The 17,941-nt window shown below is 42.1% G+C and overlaps 1 protein-coding gene across 1 annotated transcript; it reads left to right on the forward strand.

Moving 5' to 3' along the window:
• Nucleotides 1-1,366: 1,366 nt before the first annotated feature.
• PYM1 (PYM homolog 1, exon junction complex associated factor) lies at nt 1,367-17,631 on the forward strand. The gene is made up of 3 exons (XM_079937469.1): nt 1,367-1,419; nt 15,947-16,040; nt 16,426-17,631. The coding sequence occupies exons 1-3, from the start codon at nt 1,386-1,388 to the stop codon at nt 16,907-16,909; spliced, it is 612 nt and encodes a 203-aa protein (XP_079793595.1). The 5' UTR covers nt 1,367-1,385; the 3' UTR covers nt 16,910-17,631.
• The last annotated feature ends 310 nt before the right edge of the window (nt 17,632-17,941 follow it).

The raw sequence follows: 17,941 nt of genomic DNA on the forward strand, positions 1-17,941 counted from the left end.
TCAGGAAGGTGGAGTATGGAAGAGAAGCCAAGCTGTGACCCCATAAAACTTCTGAAGCTTCATTTCAAAGCTTTACTAAGTTCCTAGTCAGCCACTGCTTTGTTTTTTGTTTGTTTGTTTTTTAAGTGGGACATGCAGCCTAGTGTTGGAGGTGGTCACTAACTGGTTCTGTTGGACATTAACCTAAGCCAAAGTGGGGGATTTGGAGGAAGGTAAATGGGTTGATGAGGAAAAAGCAACATGGGGGGGGGAAGGAAGAGGGCAGGGCAGACACCTGAGGAGAGGAACTTGCAGCCGGCCCCTCCCAAGCTGTGAGGGAAACGAGTTTAGCAGGACTTAGCCCAGAAGGAACAAGAGCTGCTGAAAGAGCGGGGGAGGGAAAACGTTTGGGTTCCTCTAAAGAATAGGGAGGCACGGGGCAGGGTAGGGCTGCAAAGGGAGTGACTGTACGGCTCAGATTGTTGGCGCGTTGCCCCGATATCGATCCCCATCGCCCAGAGACTTGGATGAGGTTAATTAGAATACTGACTGGGTCCGCCCAGAAGCCTTCGCCTTGCCCTCTGACCCTGGGGCGAAGCCCGAGGAGGCTCCCGGGTCGAAGGCCAGAGCAGACTTGGGCCGTCGTCACTTCGCCGCCCGAGTCCCTGGGGCCGCCCCAGGGGCAGGGCCAGGCCCGGGCTGCCCGCCCAGCCCGGCCCGCCGCGCCTCCTCAGCCGGAGAAGCCGCCGGCAACCCTGAGGCTGCGGGGACAGGTGACCGACCGGCAGCGCCTTCGGCCTTGCACTCCCCTTTCTCGGGTCTCCGTCCAGAGGGTTGAGCTGAGCGGCCAAGAGCAATCGGCACGCGATTTCGACCTCCCCACCTTCTAAGAGAGGGTTAGTTGGGGTCTTGCGTTCGCCCCCAACATTGGTGCGCCCCAGTGCGTTCCCGGAGTTTGCCTGTCCCGTCCTATGTCCCCAAGCTGCTCTGGGACCTGGATGAAGGCCAGGGCCTGAATATTCTTCTTTTCCTCATTTATTAGCCGCCCCCCGCCCTTTCTGGATGCAGGTGGGCCTTGCCCCCTTTTCTCCCGCAGGTCCTAGACAGTCGAAGAGTGCCTTGAGGAGAGGGGCTGTGCCTCGGAACTTCTCTCGGCGCCCAGAGAACTGCTGTATACGCAGCAGGCGCTCACTAATGCTATCAGTGGCAGTAAAAGAGCCCACGGCTCTTATTTTTTAGAGTCTTCAGCTTCTACCCCATTCCTCCTCCTTCACTGCTGCCCATGAAATGGTGCACTCTTCCTTTAAGACTAAAATGGTGGCTTGCTACGATCAGGACTCCACTTCCGGTGGGGAGGGGGGCGGGACCCCAGCCCGCTCACGCCGGAAGTGGTTTGCGTTTTCAAGATGGCGACTCCCTATGTAACTGATGAGACCGGCGGTGAGTGCGGGAGATGTGGAGCCGCTTCTCCCCGGGCTCTCGGGGTAGGGGTTCGGACTTGGAAAGGGGTCTGTGCCCCGCCCATCCCGGGGCCCCTCCTTTGCCCCGCCCTCCGGACCGCCTTCCCCATTCATTCTCTCCTACGGGGTGTCACCTGCGCCCCCTTCTGGTCTCGTGTTTGGGGGGTCTCCGCTTCCGGTCACCCAAACCGTGGGGTCCTTCAATGCTGGACCTTGCTCCAGGACCCTCACGGGCCCTTAGCTTTCGTCCAGAAGTTGGAGCTGCCATATTTCTTTTGGGTTTTTCAGGCTTGGGGGCTCCTACACTCTCAGTTCCCTCCAATTCCTGCTCTCCCCCTCTTCCCCTCCCCCATCTCTCAGTGTACCTGCTTTCTGCCCTACCCTACTCCCGTTTAAATTCTTTTTCTTGAAGCTGTATTTGTTGGAGACCTCCTCATTGCTACATAGTTCTTTTTTCCACTCTCCCTTATTTTCATTGTTGGGTCACTGAGGTACAGAGGTGTGAAGGGAAGAGGGACCTAATACAACTTTCAGCTAGAGTTTTCTCCTTGATGGCATCACCCTTCTGTACCTTCTCTGGCGATGGTGATGGGAGTTGAGGGATCTAAGGTGGTAGAAGGTGAACAAGAAGGTGTCTAGTGGCCTCTCAAGCCGTGTGACAAGTTTACAGAGCCCACTGTGCCTTCTGATCAGAGAAGATTTTCCAACCTGGCTGATTGAGATGCTGAAATATCTGTTGTGTATGTGAGGTTTATGTGTTGAAAACTGAAAATCAAGATTTTCATTTTGGCTATAGCCCATCCTAATTTCCCCACCTTCAGAAAAATGTGCATATCTACCCAGTGACAGTCAAATAAGATAGTATATGTGAAAGCAATTTATAAAACGCTGTGCAAGGCAAAGTATTACTGTTTTTTGTAGCCCTCATTGTGTATGTGTATTCTGTAGAAGTGACAGTGTGTGTGTGCTTTGGTACATGCGGTCTGTTTTAAAATGTACCTTTTATGCCTCTTGCTTTGCTTGTTCTCCATGTTACTTACATCTCAACCCACCCCTCCTATGGTATCTAATGACAACCCAAGTCTCTGCTACTTCTCTGCAGCCTCACCTTTCAAAGTGGTACAACCTCTTCTCTTGCTCTCTACATAGTAGGTACTTCTTCAGTTTGCTTCTTTTAATGTGTGCTTTGGATACTCGTTGTCCAGTACACTTCTCTTTATTCTTAATCGTTTTCTTTAAACTGATTTAACGGACATCCAGATATCACATCTCACCCTACCCTCCCACCAAGAGGTATCTTCTGTTCTCTGTGACTGTGTGGAAGAGAAGGAATCACACTGCTTTTTTGCTTTCTCTTACTATTTCCAGATCATTGATCTACCACTGTCACTGTAAGTCTCATGGAAGGTACTGCCATGCAATTATAGCATTTTCTCTAAAACCTGCCCATTCACTGCCCACAAGGACCCTGATGTAGCATATCTTTTTCTTTTTTCTTTTCTTTTATTCTGTTTCTCAGTGTCTTCACTCATTCTCAGTATCTTCAGCATCTTTGGAATACTCTTATTGTATAGTTCCTCAGCATGAGACCATTAACTTTCCTTTGAATTTTCAAACCAGCCACACATTAGAATCACTACAACCTGGACCTACTACATATCCTACCACATAGGACATCACCTATGACACTGCTTCCCCCTTCAGGTGTTCCCCATCACTTATTTTAGCTTCCTTACCCAGTCACCTTTTTTACTTCCACATGCCCATAGAATCAGCTTTTTGCCCTCCTTAGGTTCTCTGGTCCTTGACCTTTCCCATTTCATTGAGTCTACCAGTATCTTCATGACTACTTTTTTGTTTGGTTTTTTTTGCGGTTCGCGGGCCTCTCACTGTTGTGGTCTCTCCCGTTGCGGAGCACAGGCTTCGGACGCGCAGGCTCAGCGGCCATGGCTCACGGGGCCAGCCACTCCACGGCATGTGAGATCTTCCCGGACCGGGGCATGAACCCGTGTCCCCTGCATCGGCAGGTGGACTCTCAACCACTGCGCCACCAGGGAAGCCCTTCATGACTACTTTTGATGCTACCCTGCTAGACCTCTGTGAACAGTCACTATCCTCATTGCTTTCCTCATTCATTTTGATCTTCAATACTAAGCAAGCACTTCTGTTATCTTGAATCATACCCATCAACTGTTTTCTTGGCTTCAGCTTCTAGGCCACAGCACATGGCTAGAGAAAAGGCACAGACAGTAGCACATTCAGTATAATATAACTTAATGTTAACTTCTGCCAAGATCACAGCTTTTTTCCAATTCTTCTTTGTTGGTTTGCTTACATTCTACCATGGCTATTTCCCTTACCTTTCTCAGCTCTCGGTGACTTTCCCTTTTAATTCCCCTTCTTGTGGCAGATGGCCTCATTTTCTGTTTCATTGAGAAATCAAGGTCTGTTATTTCTGTTTCTTTCCTCTTCATAGCCTGATTTCTTGAATATCAGGTCCACACATACTATTTCCATTTCCTCACTGCTTACTTGTTCCTTAACTTTTTTTTTCTGGCCTTGCGGCTTTCAGGATCTTAGTTCCCTGACCAGGGATTGAACCTGGGCCACAGCAGTGAAAGCACCGAATCCTAAGGACTGGACTGCCGGGAATTCCCTGTTCCTTAACTCTTCAAAATGGTTTCTTTCTAGCACTAGCCTCTCTCCTGAGTTGTCAGTTCTAATTGTTTGGTGAGTAGCTTTCATTCTTGGATATACTGTCACACCTTAAATCCAGTCTGACCATAATCGATATCAGTTTTTCCTTCCTTATTTCTGTTAAAGGCACCATTGGTCTAGCCAACCCAAGATCAGCTTATTGCATCATTTCTCTCTTTCTTTATTTTAAATAGACTTTACTTTTTAGAACAGTTTTAGATTTATAGAAAAATTGAGAAAATGATACAGTTCCCATATACCTTAAACTCAGTTTCCCGTTATTAACATCTTACATTAGTATGGTATCGTTATTGCAATTAATGAACCGATATTCATACATTGTTATTAACTAAGGTCCATACATTATTAAGATTTCCTTAGTTTTTACCTAATTTTTTTTCTGTTCCAGGATCCCATATTACGTTTAGTTCTCATGTCTCCTTAAAGTCCTATTGGCTGTGACAATTTCTCAGACTTTCCTTGTTTTGGATGACTTTAACAGTTTTGAGGAGTATTGGTCAGTTATTTTTGTAGGATGCCCCTCTATTGGAATTTGATGTTTGTCTCATGATTAGACTGGGGTTATGTGTTTTTTAGGGGAGGACCATAGAAGTAAAGTGAGGTTTTCATCAGATCGTATTGAGGATACATAGTATCACAAAGATTGTTTTACTCTTGATATTTACCATGATCTCCTGCCTGAGGTAGTGTTTGTAAAGTTTCTCCACTGTAAAGTTACTTTTTTCCCCTTCTCCTTTCCATTTTGTACTCTTAAGAAAGTCACTATTCACAGCCCACACTTAAAGAGTGGGGAGTTATGCTACCTTCCTTAAGGATGGAGTATTTATACACATCATTTGAAATTCTTTTGCACAGATTTGTCTCTTCTCTGCCATTTATTTATTTTTTCTGCCATTTATTTATTCAGTCAGTTATGTGTATCAACATGAACTTCGGGTTATTTATTTTATTGCTCAAATGTTTCAGCTTTGAACATTGGGAGCTCTTTTAGTTGGCCCTGTGTCCCTTTGACATATCCCCATCAGTGTAGGTTTTTTTTGTTTGTTTGTTTTGTTTTGTTAGCTCTTTCTTACTTTCTGGCACTAGAAGCTGCTCCAGGCTCATCTTGCATATTTCCTGGCCCAGTCCTAGAATCAGCTATTTCTCTAAGGAGCCCTTGTTCCTTTTACTTAAGAATGGTGTGGGAAACCAAGATCAGAGCACTAGGTGTTTTTGTTGTTATTAACAAAATGAACTGGGGTGTTGTTTTTGCATTGTCTTTTACTCCCTCTTCTACCCCCCACCCTCCAATTGTCAAAGTATCATTTTCTGTTTCTGCTGTTGTTACCCTTATCCCATCTTCAATGCTTGTTAGCTACATGGCCTGGGAATTTTAAGCCTAGGGAATCCAAGTTTTAGTTTTCTCATCAATGAAATAGGAATAATAACTCCTACAACATAGGATTATTGTGAGAATTAAAATTTAAATGAAATAATGTACATGTCTAGCACATAGAAAGTACCCAAGAAATGGTTCTGTAATTATTACTGTTACAAAGATTATGGATTAGAATAGATTACATGTGTAAGGTATCAAGCAGAGTACTTGAGTCAATCTAAGTGCCTGATAAAATTCTAGTTTCCTTTATCCTGCAAATATTGCTGTGACCTCCTAAACAGTTGTCCTACCTCTGTCTCTCTCTGTTTCAGTTCATTTGACACACTGTTACCAGATTACTGCTCCTTAAGTACAAATTTAATTATTTAATTTTTGTTCAATATAATTTGTCCACTGTTCAATTTGGCATATACCCTTTTGATCTCTATTTTTCTGTGCATTTTTAAAACATTTTTTAATCAGACGGTATTTACATTTTTATGTGTTGCCTTTTCGTTTAACCTCACGACATAAGTATTCTTCTTTGCTATTAAAAACTCTTTGAAAACATCTTTTAAAATACTGGCAGAGTGTTTTATTATTTGGGCATACACCCTCTCTTACCTTTCTTCTGTTATTAGACTTCTAGATTGTTTCCAGAATTTTTGTTATAAGAACTCTATGAATATTTTTGTACATAAATTTTTGTCTGCATTTAGGGTTATTTTCTCTTTTTTAAAAATTAATTAATTAATTTATTTTTGGCTGCATTGGGTCTTCGTTGCTGTGCGCGGGCTTTCCCTAGTTGCAGCAAGTGGGGGCTACTCTTTGTTGTGGTGCGTGAGCCTCTCACTGTAGTGGCTTCTGTTGTTGCGGAGCACAGGCTCCAGGGATGCGGGCTTCAGTAGTTGCGGCACATGGGCTCAGTAGTTGTGGCTTGCGGGCTTCAGAGCGCAGGCTCAGTAGTTGTGGCTCACGGGCTTAGTTGCTCCGCGGCATGTGGGAGCTTCCCAGACCAGGGCTCGAACCCGTGTACCCTGCATTGTCAGGCGGACTCTCAACCGCTGCGCCACCAGGGAAGCCCTAGGGTTATTTTGTTAGGACAGATTTCTCAAAAGTCGAATTACTGGATTGGAGGATACAAACTTTTATTTATTTTTAAGTAATTATAAAATTAATTTATATTGATTGTAGAAAACTTGGAAAATATTTTCATAACTAGTATAAAATATAAGTCCCATGCATATTTGGTAATTGCAGAGCCCAAAGATAACTACAATTACATTTCCTTTTAGTTTTTCTTTCTCTGCATATATATAGCATATCTATTTAACATAATTTGGATCATACCGAATGGCTGTACTTCCCCAAGTATGATTCTCAGAACACTTAGTAGTCCTGTGAGATGTGCTGTAAAATAAAAAACTAAAATAAAAATAAGCTTCCTGTGGTCAAATAAATTTGGGAAACACTGTAAACCACATTTCCATTGGAATATTCACATGAACGAGAACATAACTCATTTAAGTCTTGCTGATAAGAACAAAAAAATTTTTTTCCTATGTTTAACCCAGAATTTCTCAAACTTATTTAACAATTTTTGGGGGTAACCTTACAGAAGTAGTGTTACAATATCTACAACACTACAGAAGTAGTGTTTTATTACATAACAATATTTAGGAAATGCTGCTCTATGTTAGGACTACCTTATACTCTCTCTCTTAGTTAGCCAGGTTGCTTTCTTTCTTTCTTTCTTTTTTTTTTTTTTTTTTTTGTGGTACACGGGCCTCTCCCGTTGCGGAGCACAGGCTTCAGACGCGCAGGCCCAGCGGCCATGGCTCACGGGCCCAGCCGTTCTGCGGCATGTGGGATCTTCCCGGACCGGGGCACGAACCCGTGTCCCCTGCATCGGCAGGCGGACTCACAACCACTGCGCCACCAGGGAAGCCCCCACATTGTTTTCTGAAGGGTTTTACCATTGACAGGATATGAATATACTGGTTTCATCACTTCTTGGACTACACTGGTATTTTGATCTTTAAAAATTCTACTGCTTTGATAGGTAAAAATGATATTTTATTGTTTTAATTTGTATTTCCTTTGATTACTAGTGAGGTTGAACTTTCTGGTATTCTTCTTCACTTATAACACAATACACAATAGTGGTGTAAAAAGCACAGCCTTTGGAACCCACAGCCTGGATTCGAATTCTACTGCAGTTTACTGACATTGTAACTTTGGGCAAATTATTAAATTTCTCATCATCTGTGAAACGAATAATCCTTCATGGAGTTGTGAAAATGAAATAATATATATAAGGGACTTCCCTGGCAGTCCAGTGGTTAAGACTTTGTCTTCCAATGCAGGGGATGCGGGTTCAATCCCTGGTCAGGGAGCTAAGATCCTACATGGCTCGCAGCCAAAAAACCAAAACATAAAATGGAAGCAATATTGTAACAAATTCAATGAAGACTTTAAAAATGGTCCATGTCAAAAAAATCTTAAAAAAGAAAAATTATATATATATATATATATATATATATATATACACACACACACACACGCACACACACACACACAAACACTGAGTACTATCCTTGTCATGAAGCAAGCACTCAATAAGGGGTAGCTGCTGTTATCTTTTTGGAATTGACTCTCAAATTTACATATGGACCATTCACTTTTACATTTAAGATACTCCTCTCTAATATGAGCACAAACCACTTTTCAATACAGTATCATCACATACTATATCTCTGCCTAAACCCTCTAGTGAAACTGGGCAGTATAGTATAAAACAGGTGGAATAGGAATGTTCTGGTATGTAAGCTTTGGCGTCAGGACTGAGTTCAGACTGCAGCTACATGCTGCCTTTGTGATCTTGGACATATCTTCAACCTCTTGAAGGCTGTTTCCTCAGCTGTAGATCATAATAATCTACCTATTGTCTAGATTCAGTCAGGTAGTGTATGTAAAGTTCCTGGTGTAAAGTACCCACTCATTAATAAACATTCTTTCCTAATTGTTCTTAACATACTGTGAGTTTTACACTGCCATCATTTTGCTTGTTGTTATTCCTCTTAGAATGCCCTTTCCCTTCCTTTCTCTGCCTGCAAAAATATCAGCCACTGATTTACTGTTGTTATTATTACTACTGCTTCCTACTCTTTGAGGTCAAGTCCCTGAGATTTTCCTAATTTCCTGTCACCTTCCCCCATCAAATGGGGTGTGGTTATTTATTCTCTTGAAATCTCCTATTAGTTATGTGTCAGTGTCTCTTAGGGATACCTAAGACATTTATACTTTTGTCTTATTCTTTGTTTGCCTAACTTGCCCACCTTTTTCCTTACTTAAACTGTAAATTTCTTGAAAGTAGGGGCCATTTTACTGATCTTGATAATCCCTGTAGCACTTCATATAGTATTTTTCTCATAGGAGGCTTTCAATAAACATTCATTGCACTTAATTACAGTCTGGCTTCTGACCACTCTACTTGTCTGAGGCTGTATTCTTGAACATAATTAGGGATTTCCACATTTCCAAAATCAATAACCTTTTCCTACTCAGTTCTGCTTTTCCTTAATCTCTCTGTAATATTTAATACTGTTAATCACCTGCCGTTACTTCAAACTCTTTTGGTCTCCATGGAGTAGTACTGTCCTGGTCCTTTTTTTCTAAGAATTATTTCCTAGTGTTGCTGACACCTTTTCTTCTTTGAGGAAAATAATCATGACCGTTTTTCCAGGGTCATTCCTCCAGATTGGATCTTCTTTTTAATATTTTCTCTATGTTAGAAACCATGTCTGGATGACTAATAAAAAAAAAAAGAAAAAAAAGAAACCACATCTAAGTCTTATAATTGTTGGCCCTCAGGTCATCCTCAGGCTCAGATCTGTGACCCAGATCTCCTTTCTTAACTTTGAAACAGGCTCCAGGGATTCAGCACACCTTTAAGAGTCACTTCCACCTAACCCCTTGGAGTTCTTTCAAGCCTTGCTGTGTTGTCTCTTCACTGTCTTCCTGCCACCCCTGAAAACAAAGCCCTTTTCAGTTTAAGGAAATAGATTGAGGATTACAAAATAGCAGATGTGGGGAAATAACAAAGCTTACAAAGTTCTTATAGTAGCAGTCTCTAACCTCTAGTTTCTGGTTCTCTCAAAGATGCTACTGAAAATCATGATATTCTGCCCATGGTTTTTATTTCTAGGGTTAGGAATCAGCAAACCTCTCCCCTCTTTTTGACTGTACCTTTGGATACCATCAAGGCCAGAGACTGAAACCAAGATAACATAAAATAGGTATTCCTTTGTGATAATGGGCTATTTGTATCTCTGAGGGCTTCCAGTTAGGATGGCCATTCAAGAAGCTTCTGCCCTATCTTTTCTCACACTCCATCTTTTTCTTTTTCTTTTTTTTGCTGTGTTTTATTATTTAATTTTTTTATTGGAGTGTATTTGCTTTGCATTGCTGTGTCAGTTTCTGCTGTACAGCTAAGTTAATCAGCCATATGTATACATATATCCCCTCTTTTTTGGATTTCCTTCCCATTTAGGTCACCACAGAGCACCGAGTAGAGTTCCCTGTGCTATACAGTAGATTCTCATTAGTCATCTATTTTATACATAGTATTGTATATATGTCAATCCCAATCTCCCAGTTCATCCCACCCACCCTGCCCTTTCTCCCTTGTTTTCCATACGTTTGTTCTCTCCGTCTCTGTCTCTATTTCTGCTTTACAGATAAGATCATCTATACCGTTTTTCTAGATTCCACATACATGCGTTAATATATGGTACTTGTTTTTCTCTTTGTGACTTACTTTACTCTGTATGAAAGGATCTAGGTCCATCCACGCCTTTGCCATCTTTACTAGTCTTAAGGCTTCAACTATAATCTCTGCAGTGTACTTAAATGTATGTTTCTAGCATTGTCCCTTTCTCCTTAATTCCCTGTAAAAACACTGCCTGTCTAGAATTGAATTAGTTACTTTCACAAAATTGTCTTCTCCTATGGACTCTTTTTTTTTTTTTTTTAAATAAATTTATTTATTTTTGGCTGCGTTGGGTCTTCCTTGCTGTGCATGGACTTTCTCTAGTTGCGGCGAGCGGGGGTTACTCTTCGTTGTGGTCCGTAGGCTTCTCATTGCGGTGGCTTCTCTTGTTACAGAGCACAGGCTCTAGGCACAGGCTTCAGTAGTTGTTTCACGTGGGCCTCAGTAGTTGTGGCTCGCAGGCTCCATAGCTGTGGCTCGCAGGCTCTAGAGCGCAGGCTCAGTAGTTGTGGCGCACGGGCTTAGTTGCTCTGCGGCACGTGGGATCTTCCCGGACCAGGGCTCGAACCTGTGTCCCCTGAATTGGCAGGCAGATTCTTAACCACTGCGCCACCAAGGAAGCCCTGCCTTTCTTTCTTTTTTTTTTTTTTTTTGGTCTACCTTTCTTTTTAATTAGAATGCATGCTCCAAGAAGGCAAGACCCTTGCTTGCTTTATTCATTCATTTTTGTATCCCTAGCTCCTGTTACATTGCCTGCCACAGCAGCAAGTACTCAATAAACATTTAAAATCCATGTGTGAATAATGTTATTACTATACGCACTACATGCCCACAGGGATGTTGTGAAAAATAAGAGAAAACGTGAAAAGCACCAGATTAAATCCACTGTAGCACAATGATTTCCTCTCTCTCATTCAAATCTTGGCAGTCTTCAGATCCTGACTACTTATTCTTCATAATGAATTTGTCTTTCATTTTCTTTTCAACACTTATAGAGACCATTTAAATCAAGTCTTCTCACATTGCAGCTATTGCTTTCATTTTTTTCTACCTTTAGTTTATGTTACACATTTTTCAGGTTAATCTTCTTAAAGCAATGCTTTGTGCAGATCATATGCACTCTCTTAATGGCCTTCAGTGTTCTCCCACCTTCTGAAGCTTGAGTCCAAACTCAAGAGGAGATTGGATACCTTTCATATTCTGACTAATTTACCTCTAGTCTCTTTTTCCATTACATATGCTTTTTGCCAAAACATACTGGATTCTTGCTATTCCCTAATATGATGCTTAACTTTATTTATTCATTAATTTGAATTAATTACAGTCTTTCATGGACCAGGCCCTTTGCTTCAAAGATCAAAGGCAAATTTTCTGCTCTTAAGCAAGCAAACAATTATTTTAAACATTAGATCATGGTAAAAGGCCACACCAGGTGCTGTGGGTGCACAAAGGTCAACTTCTAAACTGGTTTGGGTTGGTGAGGTCAGGAAGGACTTCACTGAGGAGTTCATACTTGAACTTGACCTTTAAAGACCAATAGGCATTAACTAAGATAAGAATCAAGAAAAGTCTATTCCAAGCCAAAGGAAGATTGTTTTAAAAGCAAAAAGGCGTAGAGAATAAAGACACAGGTGAGATTTGTGACTATTTCAGTGTCTGGAGCAGAGAGTGTGAATGACTGGGTGTGAAGAGGCTGGAGACTAGCAAGAGCTGGGTCAAGAAGGCCTTTGTGTGTGGTTCCATCTTCCATGTAAATACCCTGAGGGCAACAGGAATCCAGGAAGAATTTTAAGTAGGGGAATGACTAGTCTGATTTGTCCCTTTGTTTATGTTGTCCTATAAGCCTGAAATACTTCCCTTTCTCGTCTTTCCTCATAACCGCACCCCGATGTCCACCTGTCTAAATCCTGCTCATCTTCCAAAGATCACAAAGATGCTTTGTCCTCCATAAAATTTTTACTTTACCTGGTCAAAAGTAATTTCACTCTCCTTTGTGTCTCCAAAGCCGCTTGGATTTGAAACCCAAAATGAGATTTTTAAAAACCTACAATATAGCAACAACATTAATTGGAATTTTTAAAAGGAAAAGTTATTTATAACCCAATCACCAACATAACTTTTCGTATTGCATCTTCTTTTCTAAACTTATGAATATGCATAACATTTAATAATAAATCATAGTGTATATAACTTTATGTTTTTGTTTTTTTGGCGGTACGTGGGCCTCTCACCATTGTGGCCCCTCCCTTTGCGGAGCACAGGCTCCGGACACGCAGGCCCAGCGGCCATGGCTCACGGGCCCAGTCGCTCCGCGGCATGTGGGATCCTCCCGGACCGGGGCACGAACCCGTGTCCCCTGCATCGGCAGGCAGACCCTCAACCACTGCACCACCAGGGAAGACCTAACTTTATGTTTTATATTCCGTTATATCATATTAATGATTAAAATTTTTTGGTCATTTTTAATGGCTATATTATAAACCACTCCTGTATAACTGGATGTGAAGTTTGTTTTTAATTTTTAGCTATTTATAAATAATGCCATAGTTTTCACATGATTACTGTCCCATTCTTCTTTTTTCTGTTTTCGTTTTTTCCTGTTCGAATTATTTCCTTATGCTAAATTTTCAAGATTGGCATTGCTAAAACGAAGTGTGTTGAAGTGTCTTTGGCTTTAACCTCTTTACGCTTCCCCCAGTCAGTGAATTACCAAGAGAGGTTGATCCTTTGGTAACGTGGCTGGCATCATTCTCTTCCTTTTCATTCTCAGTCAGTTCTGTCTCTCATGCCAGGATTATTGCAGTCGTTTTTTTGAAAGATGACTTTTAAAAAAATTTACTTATTTTATTTATTTCTTTTTGGCTGCATTGGGTCTTTGTTGCTGTGCGCGGGCTTTCTCTAGTTGCGGTGAGCGGGAGCTACTCTTCATTGCAGCGCACGGGCTTCGCATTGCGGTGGCTTCTCTTGTTGCAGAGCACGGGCCCTAGGTGGACGGGCTTCAGTAGTTGTGGTGCACGGGCTTAGTTGCTCCACGGCATGTGGGATCATCCTGGACCAGGGCTCAAACCCGTGTCCCCTGCATTGGCAGGTGGATTTTTAACCACTGGGCCACCAGGGAAGTCCCTGTTTTTTCATTCTTGAATTTTTACTCTTGTCTCTAAACTGTTGCAGCTCAGCAAACAATATTCTCAGTGGCCCTCTTTTATTCACCAGATAAATTCCAAATTCCTTGACCTTGTTTTTAAGGCATTCTACGGTCTGGCCCCATTTTTAATTTTCAACCTAGCTTCATGTTATTCCTCATCATGAACTGTCTGGTTCTCCTGGGCTCCTCTGTTTTCTGTTCTTTACATACTCAGGCCATCCCCACATCCAAGCCTTTCTTGGCGCATGTTTGTTCTCTCTCCCATCCCCTCTACCTGTCAAATCTTACCCATTTTCTTTAACATTTTTTGTTTTAGTTTTAATTTATTAATGATATTTGCCTTTTGAACAAAAACCCAATTCATGTAACAATGTATAATCCCCGTGGGAGGCTCTGGACTGGACTTTTTATTTTGTTAATCTTTTTTATTTTCTTCTTTTTCCTTTTTTTTTTAACAAATTATACTAAAAAAAGTTATACTAAAAAAAAGAAAAACAAGACTAACACAAGATATAAATATATATATGTGTTTTTTTTAGGAATATGTTATTAAAGCTTAATGGTTTCTACCACCTCTTCTTCCAGGTTATCCCTCTTAAGGTAATCAGCATTAAAGTCTTGGTATCTTGGTATGTGTCCTTCCACACCTTTCTCTTTGCCCCTATACACAAACTGTCTGGACCTCTAAGTGCTGCTCCTTGCCCCAAAAGGAATGGGAGCACCCTCTACACCAGCAGTTCTCAAAATGTTGTCCAGGACCCTTGGGGATTCCCTAAGACCCTATCAGGAGGTCTGCAAGCATAACTATTTTGATAATATACTGAGATGTTATTTGCCCTTTTACTGGGTAGACATTTGCACTGAGGGTACAAAAGCAATGGTGGGTAAAACTGCTGGCCTCTTAGCGTTAATCAAGGTGGTGGCGCCAAACCGTACTGGTCATTGTGTTCTTCACTGCCACATGCTTGCAGTAAATAATGCCAGTTTCACTTAAGAGTATCCTTGATGATGCAATAAAAATTATTAATTTTATTAAACCCTGGCTCTTTAATACACATCTTTTTATCTATTTTTCCAGGTTTATTGAGATATGACTGACATTTAACATTGTGTACAATGTTATAGGTGTACAAGGTGATGATTTGATACACATATATATTGCGAAAGGTTTACCACAATAAGGTTAGTTAACACATCCTTTACCTCACATAATTACCTTTTCATTGATTTATGGTGAGAACACTGAAACTCTACTCTCATAGCAACTTTCAAGTGTACAGTTCAGTTTTGCTGACGATAGTCACCATGCTGTACCTTATACCCCCAGAACTTACTCATCTTATAACTGAAAATTAAACATCTTTTTAGAGTTCTCTGTGAATTAAATGGGAAGTAAGCATGAAACACTGCTGCACACTGAAGTGGTGTCTCAAGGAAAAGCACTGGCGCAGTTGTTGGAGTTGTAAGCTAAACAAGCTTCCTTTTCATGGAACTCTATTTTTCCTTGAAGGAACCACTGACAAACTATAGTAATTCAGACCTGAGTACCTGATAGGCATTTTCCTGAAAAATGAAAGAAGTGAGCCTGTCATTTCAAGGAAAACAACTCTCAGTGTTTGTTGCCAGGGATAAGATTCAAGCCTTCAAGTGGAAATTAGAATTTTGGAAAACTTGTAACTGCCACTGGAAGCGTGACAGCTTTTCAGTAAAGGGTTTTCTGATGAGATTAACGGATGTGATTTTTTTAAAAAAGATTGCACAGTGAAATGCATAATATTACAAAATAAGAGCGTATGGGGGATTCTGAAAAAAGTTTAAGGATCTTTACACATTATTCTGCAACTTGCTTTTTCACTTAGTCTATCATGAATACCATTCAAGGTCAGTACATCTGTATCTAACATTCTTTTTCATAACGGCACGGTGTTCCATCATGTGGATGACCCACGTCTATTTAGTCACTCATCTATTGATGGTCATTCAAGTTGCTTTCAGCTTTTTGCCAATTTAAATAATGCAGCAACATTATTATAATGCAAACGTCTTTACATATAGCCTGTGTACTGGTGCTTTTATATCTACAGTATGGATTCCTGAAAGTTGACCTATTTTTTCACCATCCACCTTAATAAAACTTCCCCTTTTCTACATCCCTGGTCATTTCTCCTTCCTATGATTCTTGTTTTTGCCCTTTTTAGCCTCTTATTCATGTACTGTCCTTTGATGTCCTCATGCTGTTTTGTTTTTTTTAAACTTCCTCTATGCCTGCCCTGTCTTGCCAACTAGATTATAAAAGTAGAAACTCCCTGAGGGCAGGGATGGTGTATTATACAGTGTATAGGCACTCAGTAAATAATGAGAGTGGGATTGACGGTTGATACTAGAAAAGAATGCCTTAATGGATGCATTTAGTGGAAGGTGCTGGGGGATGCTGTGTGCATTCATGCATTCTTTCACCTTGGGGGCTATTTGAAAATTAGAAAGAGTAACTCTCCAATTTAATTCTCCCATTTCAGGCAAGTACATCGCTTCAACACAGCGACCTGACGGGACCTGGCGAAAGCAGCGGAGGGTGAAAGAAGGCTATGTGCCCCAGGAGGAGGTCCCAGTGTGCGTGGTTAGGCGTGAGGAGGGAGTATTTAGTGGGGTCCCTACAGCAAGAAAGAACATGTGTGCCTATGAGATCAGGGAAGAATTTCCTGATCCCAGGATCCTAGGAAAGGGAAGGAGGGGGCTGGGATTCAGGGATGAGTGAGGGATGAGTAACCAAGTGACTGACAAGTCCTGTTGCTATGGCCTCTGTTCAGCAGAACCTGTAAATAGCATTCAGAGATCCAGAGCGTTAGGACCTAGGGATCCTACAACCTGCAGAGCAGAGGAAAGTTGGGGAGGGACCAGAGGCAGAGGAAGGAAGCAGGAAAGTGAAAAGGGTGAAATAACAAGGTTAGGAAAAGGGCTCGAAAAGTCAGTGATTCTTTGACACTGTTCCCCGCAGGTATGAGAACAAGTATGTGAAGTTTTTCAAGAGTAAACCAGAACTGCCTCCCGGCCTGAGCCCGGAGGCCACTGCTCCGGTCACCCCATCCAGGCCGGAAGGTGGTGAACCAGGCCTCTCCAAGACAGCCAAACGCAACCTGAAGCGGAAGGAGAAGAGGCGGCAGCAGCAAGAGAAAGGGGAGGCGGAGGCCTTGAGCCGGACTCTTGAGAAGGTGTCCCTGGGAGAGACAGCCCAGGTCCCCAGTGCCCCACAGGCCTCCCGGGCAGCGCCTGCAGCTGCCTCCGACCAGCCTGACTCAGCTGCCACCGCTGAGAAGGCCAAGAAGATAAAGAACCTAAAGAAGAAGCTTCGGCAGGTGGAAGAGCTGCAGCAGCGGATCCAGGCTGGGGAAATCAGCCAGCCTAGCAAAGAGCAGCTGGAGAAGCTAGCGAGGAGGAGGGCGTTGGAGGAGGAGCTAGAGGACTTGGAGCTGGGCCTGTGAGGCCTTTGGGGAATAGAGGATGGACAGCAGAACAAACCATGGGGCTCTCTGGGGTCCTGGGGAATGTGGGCAGCAGCAGTCAGGAGGGGTACCCCCGTACTGGCTCACTTTCACCTCTCATGGCCCAATTCCGTCCTCCAGAGCCTAGCCTCTCCCTCATTCCTTCCCTTTTTTTCCCAACTCCTATTTTTTTGGACTTTTCTCCCTCCCATTCCCAGTGTTCAAAATCTCAGTGACTATCCCAGGTACCTTTGCTGCTGATTTGGGTGTCTTGTTTAAAAAAAAATTGGGTGGGTGGGAGTCTCTTGGAGAACTGAGGTTGAGGGTAGGGGGAGTACGCCCAAGTCTTGGAGTCTTGGTTCCTGTTCACAGTGTTTATGGGTTATTTCCCCCTCCATCCCTAACCTCTTTTTTTTTTTTTTTTTTTTTTTTAAAGAACAGAATAAACTCAAGTAGACAACATGTTTTGCCTCTCTTCTTTTCAGCTTCTAGTAGGTGTTTTATCCCCTTCAGTTTGGCACAGGAAGATAAGTATTGAGAGTAATATTCTTTTTAATTTTTAAAAATAATGTGTATCACCAAATTAGCAACACTGACTTCTGTACACGTTTGCTCAGACTTCAGTGAATAGAAATTAGTGTTATAATAAAATGAAACTTAAAACAAATTTAATTTGATATTAATTTACATGTATCATCATTATTGTGCTGCATAGCAGTGGGGCCCTAGTATCTCCCTTACTGTTTACTTCTGAAGATCATTGACCTAATTTTTTTTTTTTTTTTTTTGGCTGCATCACAGGGCTTGCAGGATCTTAGTTCTCCCACCAGGAATTGAACCGGGCCACTGCAGTGAAAGAGCCGAGTCCTAACCACTGGACCACCAGGGAATTCCTGGGACAGCTCTTTTGAAATTTTATCTTCTCAGATGCCATCCCAAGATGGCATTGTGGGGCAAACTAATGACACAGGACGAGGAATTTACAGCCAAAAAGAGCTGTCACTTAATTTTCGCATACCCTCTGATTTCCAC

The sequence above is a fragment of the Stenella coeruleoalba genome (assembly GCF_951394435.1).
Source record: "Stenella coeruleoalba genome assembly, chromosome: 11".
NCBI classification, from domain to species: domain Eukaryota; kingdom Metazoa; phylum Chordata; class Mammalia; order Artiodactyla; family Delphinidae; genus Stenella; species Stenella coeruleoalba.

Excerpts from the sequence above, each read along its gene's own strand:
- PYM1 (XM_079937469.1), top strand. The coding sequence starts at position 1,386 with ATGGCGACTCCCTATGTAACTGATGAGACCGGCG. Across the intron at positions 1,420-15,946 it reads TGTAACTGATGAGACCGGCG|GCAAGTACATCGCTTCAACA; the intron begins GTGAGTGCGGGA and ends CTCCCATTTCAG. Across the intron at positions 16,041-16,425 it reads CCCCAGGAGGAGGTCCCAGT|GTATGAGAACAAGTATGTGA; the intron begins GTGCGTGGTTAG and ends TGTTCCCCGCAG.